At 36.9% G+C, this 17,280-nt stretch overlaps 5 protein-coding genes across 5 annotated transcripts; 4 read left to right on the top strand and 1 right to left on the bottom strand. All coding sequences in view use genetic code 12, as the record gives it.

Moving 5' to 3' along the window:
- Positions 1 to 426: 426 nt before the first annotated feature.
- PVL30_004872 (uncharacterized protein) lies at positions 427 to 2,598 on the bottom strand (the record flags this gene model as incomplete). The annotated part of the gene is made up of 1 exon (XM_001524966.2): positions 427 to 2,598. The coding sequence occupies one exon, from the start codon at positions 2,596 to 2,598 to the stop codon at positions 427 to 429; it is 2,172 nt and encodes a 723-aa protein (XP_001525016.2).
- A 1,076-nt stretch (positions 2,599 to 3,674) lies between these two features.
- On the top strand, positions 3,675 to 5,126 carry DUG1 (Cys-Gly metallodipeptidase; the record flags this gene model as incomplete). The annotated part of the gene is made up of 1 exon (XM_001524965.1): positions 3,675 to 5,126. One exon carries the CDS (start codon positions 3,675 to 3,677, stop codon positions 5,124 to 5,126), a length of 1,452 nt encoding a protein of 483 aa, XP_001525015.2.
- A 797-nt stretch (positions 5,127 to 5,923) lies between these two features.
- PVL30_004870 (uncharacterized protein) lies at positions 5,924 to 7,627 on the top strand (the record flags this gene model as incomplete). The annotated part of the gene is made up of 1 exon (XM_001524964.2): positions 5,924 to 7,627. The coding sequence occupies one exon, from the start codon at positions 5,924 to 5,926 to the stop codon at positions 7,625 to 7,627; it is 1,704 nt and encodes a 567-aa protein (XP_001525014.2).
- A 3,638-nt stretch (positions 7,628 to 11,265) lies between these two features.
- On the top strand, positions 11,266 to 14,475 carry GLN3 (Glutamine-repressible protein regulator; the record flags this gene model as incomplete). The annotated part of the gene is made up of 1 exon (XM_001524963.2): positions 11,266 to 14,475. One exon carries the CDS (start codon positions 11,266 to 11,268, stop codon positions 14,473 to 14,475), a length of 3,210 nt encoding a protein of 1,069 aa, XP_001525013.2.
- A 704-nt stretch (positions 14,476 to 15,179) lies between these two features.
- Positions 15,180 to 16,520, top strand: SAH1 (S-adenosyl-L-homocysteine hydrolase; the record flags this gene model as incomplete). Its single annotated transcript, XM_001524962.2, has 1 exon — positions 15,180 to 16,520. One exon carries the CDS (start codon positions 15,180 to 15,182, stop codon positions 16,518 to 16,520), a length of 1,341 nt encoding a protein of 446 aa, XP_001525012.1.
- Between the last annotated feature and the right edge of the window lie 760 nt (positions 16,521 to 17,280).

The raw sequence follows: 17,280 nt of genomic DNA, 5'->3' as shown, positions 1-17,280 counted from the left end.
AAACTTTTACTCTGAAAAAAGGAAGAAGAAAAAATAAAAAAAAAAAGAACTTGGAATTAAATATGAAATCACTAATTGGTATCTTTTCAAGTGTGGATTTTTTGTTGCTAGTGGATGAAAGTTGCAACTAATTTTTTAGTGCCGAGTGAGTCAGCTAGACAATTTGACATCAAAATATTAATGCTAATCTATAAGCTCGTTTGGTAGCGTACGGAAACCTTTGCACCCCACGTTTTTGCAACTTTCCAAGTAATGACAACTACAACTTTAAATATCATGTACTTTCTACATAGAATGAAACTTTTTCGAAATTTAATCTCATTTAACTTCAATTACTAAAAAAAATAAAGGGAAGGGGGGGGGGGGGGAACAAAACAACTTTGGACAAAAATTGAAATGAAGAAATCATAGTAAACGTCGGATAGATCACCTTAAATCATCATAAAACAAATCACCATCACCAAGGGCTTTTAAATCGGTATCAACTTTATCGCCAAGCAAACTGAGATCCTGATGAATATCGGTTAGTAGAAGCACCACTTCCTCGCCATCAAAGCATAGCTTGTATTGCGAGTAGATTTCAGTGTTTATTGTTCCCATCAATTTGTAACAGTTCAGCACAAGCGCATTTAGTGCATCCTTGTAATTCCTAAGACGGTGAATATTATGTTTTCGGTCCAGTGAAAAATCAAGTGAGTTTTTGTAAACAACAAATGGTAGTAACTTGATCTTGAAATAGTAGAGAAACATCTCGTTGACAAAGTCCGCATCTCTTGATTGCAATCTGCTTTTGATCTCACCAGTTATTTGCATCGATTTAATCAATTGAGGTAATTTAAATGGGTTTGGTGCAGGGTGTATCATTCCATCTTCTGTCGTATTGTTTAGTGATATAAACAAAATGTTAAGCTCATTCAATGTGCTTTTGAGTTTATCGCACTCAGCAGGTGTCATCATTATTACTGATGTTGTTACTGTTGTTGAGAGTGATGAAAATGCGGTATTGAGTAGCCGAAGTATATTGTACTGTAATTCGTAATCAATTCTTCTGTGATGCTTCTTGTTCATGGTTTGTTCGCTTACTTCGTTTCTTTTAGCCGTTTGTATCGATTGCAACATAGTATTTATCTTAGATACCAACTCGTCTTTGGTCCATATACGAGTAAATTTGGGAAATATCGATTTTATGAACATTTGCAAAGTGAGATATTCTTTCTTGTTTGCATTGTAATCAGAAATTATGAGAAAAAACATCCATAACGCGCTATCGAGATCTTGCGTTGTAATTTGTGGGTACTCTATCAAAAAAGACGTAAATAATAAGTTTAATCGATGCAACTGCAAATTGACAGAATCATTGTGTTGTTCAATCTTTATGCAGAGAGACTTATTTCCTGATGGACTACGTAGCAAATGGGGCTGAACTCCCACTGCCAGTGTATATTTTTCAAACTCCTTGTAGGTGGTAATAGATTTAGGAGAAGATTCTGCGCTGTTTTGACCATATTTCTCAATCATTTCTGTTACAATTAACAAGTAATTGGGATTTACCATGTGTAAAGCTTGAAGTGTTATTCCTTTCAAGGTGTTTATATCACCATTTTTACCACCAAGGATCAATTCATATGCATTATTCTTGTCACCCGCAATATGAAACATCAAAGATCGTGGAAGCCCTTGCTCAAATTCTTTGCTGATGCATAGATTATCAATCTGCTTTAAACAATAAAAATGTCTGTATATCCCACCACTACCACTACCATCTCCAACACCTGAGTCGAATTTATTATCCAACTTTACCAATCTTTCAAGATATTCACTGTCTCGATCGATAAGATATTTTCGACGCTTGGAAGGGTCATAGCCAGCAACGTTTTCTATTCCGTCTGCTCTTCCTTTTCCTTTTCCTTTTCCTTTTCCTTTTCTTTTTCCTCCTTCGTTTTCTTTTTCTGCTGTTTCCTCTTCTTCTGTTGTTTCTTCTTCTTCCTTTTCTATTTCTTTGCATTTTTCATTTCCATGATTCTCCAGCTCACTTTCGTCATTCAATTCTCTCAATATTGACAATTTCTGTTCCTCTAAAACAGTTTTTCGTTCTTCGTTGCTTTTTCGCTCTTCTTCATACATATTGCTAAACTTTGCATGTCGATCAATCTTGTCTCTCTCCTGTTCTATATTTTTGAATAAAGACGGCGCATTAATTAAGCCTGCCATTATATCGTTTTCATCATCCATGCGATGTTTCCTTCCAACTTGTGATGGATTAGTATGTCGCAGCTCCTTTCTCAATGGTGAAAGATTTGTCAATCCGTGTTTCCTGACGGGGCTGCGAGATCGATTCTTCCTCCGTGGACGTACAATCAAATTGTCGTCGTCAGTGTCGTTGTCACTACCACCACGAGCATAAGTGTCTGTAGTATTGTTCGTTGCAAATTTTCTAAACAATTTGCGGTGAGGATCTTGATCAGTGTTTCGGTATTGACTATCATAGTTCGTATTTGTAGTACAAAGTTTCCTTCGAGCGTAAACTGGCTTCACTTTCAAAAGTGTGAATAGATCCTCATCTGATGCACTTCCTGAATCTATCTCATCAGAATCCATTGCCTTTACTTTCAATCGTTAATAAATAGGAAGAAAAAAGAAGATGAAAATATAAAAACATAAAAACAAAAACACCCCAGCTCAATAAAGAATCAATAGATCAAGTGACATTTGTATTATAAGCACAGATGTATCTGACCATTACTAGTTTTATTAAGCGAAACGCGTAAAAGTATGGAAAAGATATATAAAAAAAAGACAAGGATCTTTTTAGAAATGCTCACGTGATTAGCGTTTGCAAAAGATAAAGAAATCGTATTACTGACCTGAGCAAAGAAATACCAAAATGATTTTGAGAACAACATTCCAGGTCCTTATAATCCTATCGGTGCCATGGTAGATTTTGATATTCAAGCTCTTAGTTTGGTAAATATTCGCAGTGATTTCAATATACATTTCTAAGGTATAGTTGCATTGTTGTGTGGTACGTGTTTTGCTGAAGAGTACCACATACAAAACCGGAAAATATTAGGAAAAAATGTAGCAATGAAGAAGTAAAGGAATAAAGAAGTAAAGGAATAAAGGAATGGTGCTACAGCTGGAATCAGTCTTGAATGAAACTTGCGTTACATCTAACCAATTTTAAAATTATGAACTAGAGACAAAGAAAATAAAAATAAAAATAAATAAAAAAATAAAAATCAACACCAAGCATAGTGTGTGTAGCTCATCGTTGTTACATACCTTTGATGGTGAAAGATGCTGCACTTCAAACGGGACGTTCAAATGAGCAGGAACTATTATTATAATATAGAGCTTTATTATTTGGTTTCCTTTCTTACCATTTTTGCCTTTTTGTCTTTTTGTCTTTTTGTCTTTTTGATCCTTTTTGCCAGTGCCAGAGTATCGTGTGGCATCAAGTAACACAAATCGTAGAGTCGTGCAACGCGGGTCGAGAGACGGCATTTACGCGAAAAGGGAACTGCTATAATTATATCAAGTAATCTCCGTACCTTTTGTCATCAAGGACTTCTCTTTTCTACTTCCAAACACTCATCAAACAAGACATTCTTAACCTCAACAAAAACACAACGTTAAACACTTTATATTTTTTTTCTGTCTTCAAACCGTATACAATGTCTGAGAAATACGAGAAATTGCCATTGGAGCCATTCTTCAAAACCATTGATGAATTGCAACCTAAATTCATTGAGCGTTTACAAAAGGCTATAGCCATTCCATCTGTGTCATCAGATGAATCGCTCAGACCTAAAGTCGTTGAAATGGCCCATTTTTTGGTTGGCGAATTGGAAAGTTTGGGCTTTACTGATATTCAATTGAAAGATTTGGGAACGCAACCGCCACCAGTGCAAGATGCCAATTTACAATTACCACCTATTGTGCTTGGTAGATATGGACAAGACCCCAAGAAGAAGACTGTATTGGTTTATGGTCATTATGATGTGCAACCGGCATTGAAAGACGATGGCTGGAGCACTGAACCATTTGATATGCACTATGACAAAGCCAATGGTATTCTCTACGGAAGAGGTTCCACTGACGATAAAGGACCAGTTATGGGATGGTTGAATGTGATTGAAGCTCACAGAAAATTGGGTTGGGAATTACCAGTCAACTTGGTTGTTTGTTTCGAAGGTATGGAGGAAAGTGGTTCCTTGGGATTGGACGAGCTTGTTGCTAAGGAAGCCAAACAATACTTTAAGAATGTTGACCAAGTAACAATCTCAGACAATTACTGGTTGGGTACTACGAAGCCAGTATTGACATACGGATTGAGAGGATGTAACTATTATCAAATCATTGTTAAAGGTCCTGGCGCCGACTTGCACAGTGGTATCTTTGGTGGTATTATTGCTGAGCCAATGACTGATTTGGTCAAGATCATGTCTACTTTGGTGGATGGAAAGGGCAAGATTCAAATCCCTGGTGTTTACGATATGGTTGCACCTTTGACTGAAAAGGAGGATAAGCTTTACGATAATATAGATTTTTCAGTTGATGAATTGAATGCAGCAGCTGGCTCAGATACTGCACTTCACCAAAACAAGAGGGATATTTTGAAACATAGATGGAGATACCCATCATTGTCATTGCACGGTATTGAGGGTGCCTTTTCTGGTGCCGGTGCTAAAACTGTGATTCCATCAAAAGTTGTTGGTAAATTCTCAATTAGAACAGTGCCAAACATTGACCTGGCAAAATTGGATCAACTCGTTTTCAAACACATTAATGAAGAGTTTGCTAAATTAAACTCGCCAAACGAGTTTAAAGTGGAGTTGATCCACGATGGTAACTACTGGGTTTCCGATCCATTCAATGAGAGTTTTCAAGCCGCTGCCAAGGCCACTGAAGATGTGTGGAATATCGTGCCAGACTTTACAAGAGAAGGTGGCTCAATCCCAATCACTTTGACTTTTGAAAAGGAATTGGGTGTTGATGTGCTTTTGTTGCCAATGGGTAGAGGTGATGATGGTGCACACTCGATCAATGAAAAATTGGATGTAAGTAATTACATCAATGGGTGCAAAACATTGGGAGGATTTTTGCACTACTACGGTAAATCTTAAGGGTTTTTCTTTTTCATTTTCTCTCTTCTTCTTCTTCTTCTTCTTCTTCTTCTTCTTCTTCTTCTTCTTCTTCTTTTAAGCAAAAAAATTTTTTTTTACTGAGTCTCCACATAGATTGTATAAGAATGATGAAACTTGCCTTATCCAGTAGAAAGTCTTCTTGCTAATTGTACTATTTGTTTCCTTTTCAAGTCCATATTCTCGTTCAGCCAAAGTTTAAAGGTTGGGTACTTTGTCATCAAACCAATTACATGTGGTAGCGGAAGTACCAAAAAGAATTAAAATTTTGGGTGAGAGAGATGGAGTGCGAGAAAAGCAAAAAAAGCAAAAAAAGCAAAAAGAGCAAAAAGAAAAGAAAAAAAAAAGAAAAAAAAACCACAGAAGAGCATCGAGATGGAGAAAGCGAGAGGAGTACAACATCTTCACCGGCACCACCATCAAGCATCATCAGAAAAAAAAAACACCTTTAACTGAATAAAATTGACGTTCGTTTTTTTTTCACTTTAATCTTATTCTTAGTACTCCTTCTTTGCAAACATCAATTCAATTTGTTAATTTTGAAATACAGTCTTAGTATCTAATTATATATTTATAAACATTACTTGCTTCCCTGGCATTTCCTCATTTTTTCAATACACTATTGTCAACTACTACTTTTAATAGTACTGGACCACATAAAGTTTATTCTTGTTTTTTGTTGAATAATTAGATTTTCCATTTTCCATATTCCATATTCCATATTGCATTTTCCATTTTCCATTTTTTGAAGTAAATAGCATAGAAAGAATCATACAAATATGTCAGATAACTTAAAGAGAGCAGAATCACTTTTTAACAGGATTATGAACCAAAGTACTGAGTTAGGTAATGTGTCTCCGGTATCACGGACCAGCTCTCCCACCCCAAGCCAGAATCATCAGCATCAGCATCAGCAACAACTGTCACAACAGCAACAACTGCAACTGCAGCATCAACAGCATCAACAAAATCTGCAACAGAATCTGCTGCAGAGCTATTCTCTGCTGAATCATCTGCGTCATCACTCTAATCTGAGATCGAGGCATCATCATCATCATCATAATTCGCACCATTACAACAATAATAACCATCATACTCATAGTAATCATCACAACCACAGCCATCCACTGTATATAAATCTTGCAGATCTCGCAAAGTTACCCAAACTTGATGTTCAAAAACTCACTCAGGAAGCACTTTCGACAACCTCTGACAATGATCATGTCTTGGCATATTGTTGGACAATATGGCACCATTCTAGGAACAAGAAGCAGCAACAACAATTGCAACAGCAACAGCAGCAACAACAATTGCAACAATTACAACTGTCAACTCCCTTGGCTGAACTCGATTTTAACGAAAAAGAAAATGAGACCGAGGCAGCTGCTACTACTGATACTGCCACTGCATTAAATAATGCTATTCAAATCGGAGTGGATTCGTATTTACAAACCACTAATCAGGTCCAATTTGCAAATATTAGTAAAGGGGAGAAATCGTCTTCTACGTTGTCGTCGTCGTCGTCATCATCATCGTCATCGTCGTCGTCTACTACTATATCTCACGTGGCATCTGTTGAGCAAATGTGGACTATGCTTTCTACGATCAAGAACAGTTTCAAATTGAACATTGGTACTGAATTTCTTATCTTCAAAGCTGGTATCAACCCAGTTTGGGAAGATCCTTTAAATGCTAAAGGTGGGAGATGGGTATTTCGTTTTAGCAGAAAGAGTCAGGATTTTAGAGACTCGCAAAACCAACAACGTTATAATGCATCTTTTAACAACGGTTCTGGTGATTTATCCGATCAAACACAGCAACTGCAACAACAATCTGTCGAAAGGCTACGCAAGAGATCTGCTTTGATATGGGAAAGAATTGTGATTAAGATCCTTACAGGAAATTTCATCCCACAATCCCACTCTGCTGAAATTCAAAGTATGTTACTCAATGACATTTCCGGGATTGTTTTGAGCGTGCGAAAAGATGAAGATATCATCTCTGTGTGGAACTCGAATTTGAACTTTTTGCTGAAGAAGCAAATGGAGGCAAAGATGAACAAGTATGGAAATACCTCTAATTCTTCATCTTCTTTACCGTTTCCTCAACTTAGTGCATTCCATGCTAGAAGGATAATGTGTGATGCCATTTTGCGTATTATCCGTGAGTGTGATACAATTTTGGATGGTGGGCCAGATGGTGTTACGACATTGGATTCGGGATCAAATGAACGAGTTATGGGTGTTAGTTTTGAATACCGATTACACGTGGAGGCGCCAGCTGTGTCCACTCCGACAGGGAATGGTGGCACTTCCAATGGTAACAACAATAGCGAAGGGAACACGAGCTCTTCCGTGACAACATCTTACTTTAGACCAGAAAGGGAAAGAGGTGCGAAAGGTCAAAATGGTCAAAATGGTCACAATGGTCACAATGGTCAAAATGGCAAGACTTTATCTTCTGCTGCTTCATCTATATTGTAATCTTTCTCTGCAACACCAAGGCAGTATAGAAAACTAAAAGACGGTTTCTGTTGATATATTCATTTATGTAATTATTGGTGTAATCATTGATGTAATTATTGGTGCAACAAAATGCTGGTAATTAGTCTATGTGAGTAGAAATTGAGCGTGTTGTGCTGGTACGTTATTAAATGTATGTATGTATGTATCAATGTATGTATGTATTAATGTACTTATATATATATCTATATATATATACGTGTGTTTTTGTGGTTATAATCAAACTGAAATTCATCTCATCATAATTTGTGTCAATTTGTGTTGCGAACATCTTTTCTTTTAAAGTGTGTTCTTTTTTACAAAAAAAGAGTTTGTGGGTATATTGGAGGAGAAAAGAAGAATTATCTAGATTATGCAATTATTAGATGGATTTGGTGCTGCCGCTAAGAAGTCATAAACTTTTTCCTTTTTTTCTCGATCAATGTGTAGACCAAGTAGACAAAATAGATGGAAAAGTATCAAGTACGATATAGAGCTTTACGAGAATTTTTGAGACCAATATGCTTCATACATTATTATTATTATTATCAGTAGCAGTAGTAGTAACAGTAGAAGTAGTGAATGGTTTTCAATTTTCAATGCTCAACCTTCGTTACTCACTAGATGTTGAGTTTCAAAAATAAATCTCGTAATACGAATCAGGTTCGGACCTAGCCGTATTTGTGTGAGTAAAAAAAAATACTTTTACCGCGGTAGATTCCGGTAGAAACTAAAAAATTAATTAAATAAATATACAAAAATAAACCACGAGTCAAGTCAAGTCAACAGTTTAAACAACTCAAATCTTGTGGTCTTGTGGTATTTTGGTCCTCAAATCTTTTAGTCTTGCACTTATTATCTTGAATCTGTCAACACCTGCATTTTGGGAAAGAGAGATAGTGAGAGAGAAACATAGAGAGAAACAAACAAATAATATATATATATATATCCATCAGCGGATGACTGAGCATAAAGGAAGGTGGCTAAGGAAGTTATGAGTGCATTTTGAAATAGTTCGGGCTTCTGTGCTCCCTCACCCTCCTCCTCCCTTATTCCTCCTCCTCCTACTCTTCCTCCTCTTTCTTTCATTAACTTATTATTCCCTCTTCCCGTTAAGAACCCTTTGGTTTACAACAGATAGTGACAATAATAGCAGAAAATTTTGAACAACTAATTCGTAAATGCGGCAATGGTTACTTTTGTAACCATTTGGATCCCCCATTTCTCCCTTGATGGTTATGATACTTCAATAACTGTATCCCTTTGTTATATATATATATATATATATATAGATACACAATTAATTTCTTAAAGGAAATAGAGGAAAAAGTGTTGAATGAAATGAAACAACACTTTTAATTGCTTCTACTTTTTTCTAACCCTTTGTTATTGCTTTTGCTGCTGCTGTTGTTGTTGTTGTTTATTTTCTTTTTTTGGTTTCACAATTAATAAACTAGTCGATTTAATTCATAAAACCAAAGTAAATACTGAATAAAACAAGTGTGACAACTTTGTTCGAATGAGAGGATTAATATTATTATTATTGTTATTGTTGTTATAGGGCGAAAGGATGTCTAATGTTCTACCTGGTTCGATTACATCTCAAAAAACTAATTGTGTTGGGTGTATAATAGTTTCAACTCTTTTTTCCAAGTATGTGGTAGACTCATTATTCGTAGGTTTAATTAAGCCAGCATGCATGCTAATGGGAATATTTTGCTTCTACATCAATATGTCTTTATTATATTGAGTGGTCTCTTTATAATTATTGTTGAAAAGGCGACCATTAATATCTGACATGGACTTTATCTCTCCATTATAAAGCTCCGGCTAAAAAAAAAAAAAAAAAAAAAAAGAACAAGGCGGTGCGATGAGTTTCTATTGTTTGCAAAACACCAACTTTTGTTGTGTTCTTTTTTGCCATCTTCTTCTTTTTACTTTCTACTTATTACTTTTAGTCCTTTTGTTTCTGCTTCTTTCGTTTGTTTGTTTTTGCAATAGAAGATCAATTGATCGGTATTGTTGCAAGGACTATAAGGTTTGTGAGGTATGTTTCAAAAACTTTTTTTTTTTGTCATAGTCTGGCTTTAATGCCTCGGGCATAAGAATTAGATTGTATAGAGTATCTGAAACCAGAGCCGAAAATAAAGCAAGACAAGACAAAGAAGGACAAGTTAAACTATGTAGCGCAGAAGTTTTGCAGAGTCAGAAAAAGCCACCCTTCTCAGGCCACAAAATTGAAATTGGATGAACAAAGCAATAGTAACAAGCAAGATGGAAAGAAATGGTAAATAAGTAAAATAGTGAAGTAGAGAGAATAGACAAACAAAAAACGCTCAGTTCCAAAGCGTTAACGGCCAAGGTTTGTGGCAGGTACCTTAGCGCAACAAAAAAATCTAAAATAAACAGATAAAACAAACAAAAAGAAACAAAAAGACAGAGGACAAAAGGACAAAAGGACAAATCCAAATGTACTCAAGGAGAGAGAGAGACAGGGTTGTTTGTTTCGTGCGATGCAAAGCAAAGGGAGGGCGGAGGGAAATAACAGGTTTGAATATTCCTTCTTATAAGGTATTAGGGAAACCAAAAAAAAAAATGAAAAAAAATAAAAAGCAGAGAAAAGGTTTGCACACCTAAGCTGTTTTGTCTGCAGGGATGTTCGTCCTCTAAATTGAAACTTTGTAAAAAATAAGTTTTGTGTGTAGAGGTGTGAGGTGGGGGGATAGAGGTCGTGTAATGTTGTATATTAATTGTCGTGAAAAAAAAAATGTAAAATGTAAAAATATTTATAAGTCAACTGACACAAGTCATATAAATGTCAAAGAGTAGGGAACAAGTAAAGAAAATGGCAAGTATTGTACTATGCTCAGAGCCTAATATGTTGTGCATCCTATATTACTATTTTGCTTTATTATACTTCTTTTTTTTTTTATTTATATAATTTTTGCAGTGGTTGGTGTACTAGCACCAGTTCCAATTCTAGTTCCAAGTAGCCAGTTAATTGTAATAGTCATAGTAATAAGCCCAAAAATTAAAGCATCAAGTGTAATAATAAGTAATACATACTAATACCTAGTAATACATACTAATATTGTTTAAGCAAATTAAGTACCAAGTCAAAAAACCCCCAAAAAGAGTACCTTAAAAGAAGAAAAAGTTTTTAATACAAATCAAATAAAATAAAATAAAAAACACACACACACACATTGGATACCCTCAGAAATTTTGACTTGGCATATTAGCTGTTTCTTTTATTTTTCTTTCACTTCTTCTACTTCTTCTTCCCTTTTGCTCTGAAAGTCAACACACACACACACATACCATTTACCTGGACCCATCTAACAGGTGACTATTACTCAAGTATCATCACAGGCAAGAACTTTAGCACTCTTGATCCCTTGGCCAACTTTCTTTTCTTCATAACACTCCATTAACTTTTCTTTCTCCCCACACACACAGACACACACATTTACCATACATCTTATAAGAGAAGAGACAAAGAAGAAAAGATTCTTCAAATCTGGAACTACAATTACCAAACCATATACCATATACTACAATTATTCATTTCCTTCTTCATCTCCTTCATCTCCTTCATAACAACCTTTTGAGGTGATATAATGCCACCTTCTTCGTCCTCATCAAGTGAGCTTTTAAAAGGCTCCAACACGTACCATGTCGACAAACTCAATACTTCAGCAACCATCACGCCAGTAAAATCAACACCATTGTACACTGAAGGGAAGAACATGGACAATACCAAGTTTTTATATTCTAGCAAAGATTCGCAAGCTACACAAGCTACACAGTCTGCCAAAAACTCGCATTTTCTTGACTCAGGTCCTTCCTTGGTGGATATCTTTTACTCGGCAAAGAAACTTCTCAACTTACAATCAAGAGTAGAAAATAGACAGTTGCGGAAAGCAAACAGCAGGACCCAGCTACACCGCATGGTTCAAATTGGGAATGCAAATACACACATCAAAAAAGAAAATAACCCTAACCCAGCATCTGAACTGTCGCAACCATCTTCACTTTCGCATGCACTGTTGCTGCAGGATAAACTGCATTCTCAAACACAACTGCTGATGCAGACCCAACTACCGATACTGTTACTGCTGTATAATGACAAGAACGTTTTGGACCTACTATCTCCATTGTCTATGGATGAAATACACCATTTAAATACAAAGAGTTCATTCCAACCAAGTAACCTACTGAATAACACCTCACCAACATCAACATCAATATCAACATCAAACGCAAATCACTCAAACCAGTCTGATGAGAAGCAAATGACAATAAAGAAAGAAGAACCCCAAATTCATAGACATGTATCTGCAAGCCCGTCTCAACAACAAAATGTTGATTACGCCAAAGTATTCACTCCAAACTCGGAAGACTCGAGCTCTGCATCTCGACACAACTCTAATGCATCATCGAAATTATCAACAAACTCATCATTGCAATCGGATATGAACACTATAAAAGCACCGCCAAAATCCAACCTCACTTCTTCATTGACAAAGATGAAAAACGAGCAACAACAGCAACAGCAACAGCAGCAGCAACTGGAAAAACTGGACAAATTGGAGAAACTGGAAGAGCTGGAACAACTGGAACAACTGGAAAAACCAAAGCAACTGGATAATCTGCAACAGCTGAGTCTGAATCCACTCTCACAACCTGCTGATGTTGGCACCACCACCACCACCACCACCACCACTTGCTTCAACTGTAAAACTCAAAAGACGCCTCTTTGGAGAAAAGATGCAGAGGGAAACACGTTGTGTAATGCTTGTGGCTTGTTCCTCAAACTTCATGGAACCACTCGTCCATTATCGATGAAAACCGATGTTATCAAAAAGAGAAACTCGAGAAAAACCTCAGTGTCAAATAGCGTATCAAGCTCAGTAGGAATGAACCCCATGTCAATGTCCATGGCAATGTCAACATCATTTCCTCGCACCTTTGGTTCAGGTAATGGTACACATTCCACTTCCTTGGCAACAACAGCAGCCACATCAACCTCATATCGTGAATCTTTGAATCAAAAAAGACAACTACCAATAGCGATAGCACCATCGCCTGCAAACATGCAAATGGGATCTTCTGTGCCAAACAATTTCATGAACTCGTCATTTTCAACACAGAGCCAGAACCATAGTCAGAGTCAGAGCCAGAGGTATAAAAATGTATTGATATTGCCCAAACCAGCAAGTTCGACAAACTTGAACAATTCATTCAAAAGCAAGGCTATAGCAATACCTTCTTCATCTTCGTCAAATCAGCAGCAGACGTCAAATCTGGAAACATCGCCATGTTCAGCCTCGTCTTCGGCAGCCTCGTCATATTCATATACTGTGGATTGCAATCAGCCATTTAAAAGAAAAAAGTCGGAGTTAAATGTACATGCTATGGGACTTGCTGCTGCAGCTGGTTCTGCTGGAATAGGTGCTACTTCATCATCATTCAACAATAAAAATAGAGCCGATTCTTTAGTTTCGCTAACAAGTCACCAACAACAACAACTGCAACAACAACTGCAGCAGCAGCAGCAGCAATACCCAACTTACGCATTAAAAAGAAACAATTCTCTCATTTCAGCACCATCATCATTGAGTAGAAGAACTTCTTTGGTAAACATACCAAATAGGAAGAATGGATCCATTTCTACGCCAACAAATTCACTCACAATGGGCAACGTCAATATGCTTAATCAACGTTATTCTCAAGCCAGCTATTTTGATATGCCTCAGCAACAACAACAACAACAGCAGCAGCAGCAGCAGCAATATCCAGTATCAACCCAATTTAGAGCACCTCAGCAGCAAAGATCGCTGTTATCTAGACAGAATAGTGCCTCCACCATTATGAATAATCACATGAACACAAATACTATTAACTCGCAAATTTACACAAATAATGAATTTGTCGATACCCCTAATTCATATTATTCACCAGGCTCATATTCTGCTGGTCTAGGACATTTGCAACATCCAAACCAATATCAGCAACAGCAGCAAAGTCAACATCAACCTAGTTCAACTACGCCCAATTCTGTGCCAGAAACGCCTCTTGAAATTACTGATCTTGCTCCAAACCCCAATTCAATTACTGGTTTATCCAACAACACCAATAACAACAACAGTTCATTGGGTGCTTCTTCTTCTTCTTCTTTTGTCAATCAAATGGGACAATACGCTTCTTTGAATGGAACAAAGACAAGAGGCCAGAAAGTATTGGAGGAATATAGAGCTAGTAAACCCCCAATAGCGCAGCATAGAGGTATCGATGATGAATTGGTAATGATGGCTACCGATCCACTTTCCGATATTGTGAATATCAATGCGAACAATATGAACAGCATGAATAACATTACTAGTGGTTTGGATATCAGTGGTGATATGTCGACTCCTACAGTTATACCCGAACTAGATGTTGACAATATAATGATGAGCGAAGATGATTTCTTCAAAAACTATACTAGTCTACACAATGGTGATGATGAAGAAGAAGAGCATGATGGAAACCGGGTTCTGCAGGACACAAGTCCCGCAAATTTGGGCGTCGACTTTGACAATGCTATATTTGGGACCAAAGTGATGCAACAAGATAATAATCAAGCTTTAGGACTAGGTAGCAATAATTACGATTTCGCAGATGCAAATATAGGTATAGGAAAAGGAAGTAATAACAGCGGTAATGGCGGTAATGGCGGAGCTGGTGGCACTGGTGGTACTGGTTTGGCCGATGACAAGAACGTTGATACAACTGCTGCAGCCGCTTTACAGTTTAAAGATCTAGATTGGTTGAAATTTGAAATGTGATTGTATTTTTAATTCCTTATTTTTTCATGAACATTAATAAAATGAATTGAAATGAAATAACATAAAATAGATAGAGTGATATATTTAGTTCTTATTGTTACATCTTATGGGTCAAACTTAACATATTTCTGTGAAGATTTGAAATTCGTTTTTCTTTTGCATGCCAGTTTCTTATGATTTCCCTTCTTCTCCCCCCCCCCCCTTCCACCCCATTCTTCACTCGCTGTTTCCTCTCTCTCTCTCTTTGCTCTCTTTTTAACTTTGATTTGAATCATTCTCCGTATACTCTGCATTTTTGGTTATATATTGATTCTGTAGTCTTTTTTTTTGTTTGCCCTATCCTGGCTAAACGATCTACACGAGGGCACGTGATATAACCACCACGTTTCTTCTCTTCTCGTTAATTTTGTGTAACTAAAATTAAAAATTTTCAGTACAGGAGCTGAAGACTCGCATGGGCAATTGGGGCAGAAGACACTGACAATAGCTCAACAAAGTAAATTTTCACAAGATCCAACATCCTTTTCATTAATTTTATTCCTCTTCCCTCTCTTTTCCCTCTTTTTCTTCTTCCTCTTTTTTTTTCCTTTTTCTTCTTTTCTTTCTTCCTCTTTCTCTCCTTATCCTAGATCTTTACAGGTATTCCACCACCCTATCTACAAATCTAGATTAATCACCCCCCCTTTTTTTTTATAAAAACAACAATGGCTAGTAACTACAAAGTCGCCGACATCTCCTTAGCTGCCTTCGGTAGAAAGGACATTGAATTGTCTGAAAATGAAATGCCAGGTTTGATGTACATCAGAAAGAAGTACGGTCCATCTCAACCATTGAAAGGTGCAAGAATTGCAGGTTGTTTGCACATGACCATCCAAACCGCTGTCTTGATTGAGACTCTTGTTGCTTTGGGTGCTGAAGTTACTTGGACTTCTTGTAACATCTTTTCAACTCAAGACCATGCTGCTGCTGCTATTGCTGCTGCTGGTGTTCCTGTGTTTGCCTGGAAAGGTGAAACCGAGGAAGAGTACCAATGGTGTATTGAACAACAATTGTTTGCCTTCAAGGACGGTAAGAAATTGAACTTGATCTTGGACGATGGTGGTGACTTGACCTCATTGGTTCACGAAAAATACCCAGAAATGTTGGAAGACTGTTACGGTTTATCCGAAGAGACCACTACCGGTGTCCACCACTTGTACAAGGCTTTGAGAGATGGTAAATTGAAGGTCCCAGCCATCAACGTTAACGACTCTGTCACCAAGTCCAAGTTCGACAACTTGTACGGTTGTAGAGAATCATTGATTGACGGTATCAAGAGAGCCACCGATGTTATGATTGCTGGTAAGGTTGCCGTTGTTGCTGGTTTCGGTGATGTTGGAAAAGGTTGTGCTATGGCCTTGCAAGGTATGGGTGCTAGAGTTATCGTTACCGAGATTGACCCAATTAATGCTTTGCAAGCTGCTGTCTCTGGTTACCAAGTCGCACCTTTGGATGAGGTTGCATCAATTGGTCAAATCTTTGTTACAACCACCGGTTGTAGAGATATCATTGTTGGAAAGCACTTTGAGAAAATGCCAGAAGATGCCATTGTTTGTAACATTGGTCACTTTGACATTGAAATCGATGTTGCTTGGTTGAAAGCCAACGCTGAGTCTGTTGTCAACATTAAGCCACAAGTTGACAGATACTTGATGAAGAATGGTCGTCACATTATCCTTTTGGCTGACGGTAGATTGGTCAACTTGGGTTGTGCTACTGGTCACTCCTCATTCGTCATGTCTTGTTCATTCTCTAACCAAGTCTTGGCACAAATTGCATTGTTCAATGACAAGAACAAGGAGTTCAAAGAGAAATTCCCAGAGTTTGCAAAGACTGGTCCATTCGACGTCAACGTTCACTTGTTGCCAAAGATTTTGGACGAAACTGTTGCCAAATGTCACTTGGACCACTTGAACGCCAGATTGACTACTTTGACTGATGTTCAAGCTGAATACTTGGGTATTCCAAAGGAAGGTCCATTCAAAGCTGACATTTACAGATACTAAGTCTGTTGTGTCCCTTCTTTTTTTTTGGACTCTTTTTTTTGACATGCTGGTATCATTATTAAAATCTTTTTCTTTGAAAATTTAAAAATTAAAACTTAAAAAAACCAAAAAAAAACAAGCACCATTGGCTCAATTCTCATTTGCAAGTTAGACATTTTCAACACACATGTCTTTTTGGAGGAGAATTGTGTTCAAGGGGGGAAATCAAGGAGAAAAAGAAACAAAAGAAACAAAGAAACAAAACAGATGTTCAATTTCCACTATTCTTTACGAATTAGAACTCAAAGATTGGAGAATAGGAAAATTGGCATCAACATCAACATCAACAACAATTACAATTACAACTACATCTATATCAACCCATCCAATTATTCATACTTTAACGACTATTTTTTAATGATGATGCATCAAGTGTTCATTTTTTACTTCATTTTATTTCAGATATATTATAGAATTATATAACTTTTTTATTGTTAATATAGGTCCTCAACGGATACATAAGTTTGACGCGAATGTAGTGAGATATCTATTCAATTTGTATTCCATGATTAGAAAAGGGCATTGGAGCTAAAAAATTTTAAGACTACATTATTATCTTTGTTCTGCTTTGTTTTTTTTTCATGTTTGCACATCAACATGAAGAAGTCAAATGCGAAGTTGCGAGTTATTTTGTAAATTTCTTTCTATCTTCTTTCAATGTTGTTGTTGTTGTTTTTTTTTTGAAATTCTTTTGGTGATGGTGGTGGTGTTGTTGTTAAAT

The sequence above is a fragment of the Lodderomyces elongisporus genome, chromosome 6 (assembly GCF_030384665.1).
Source record: "Lodderomyces elongisporus chromosome 6, complete sequence".
Classification (NCBI taxonomy): domain Eukaryota; kingdom Fungi; phylum Ascomycota; class Pichiomycetes; order Serinales; family Debaryomycetaceae; genus Lodderomyces; species Lodderomyces elongisporus.
This window is presented reverse-complemented; position numbering and strand designations above follow the sequence as displayed.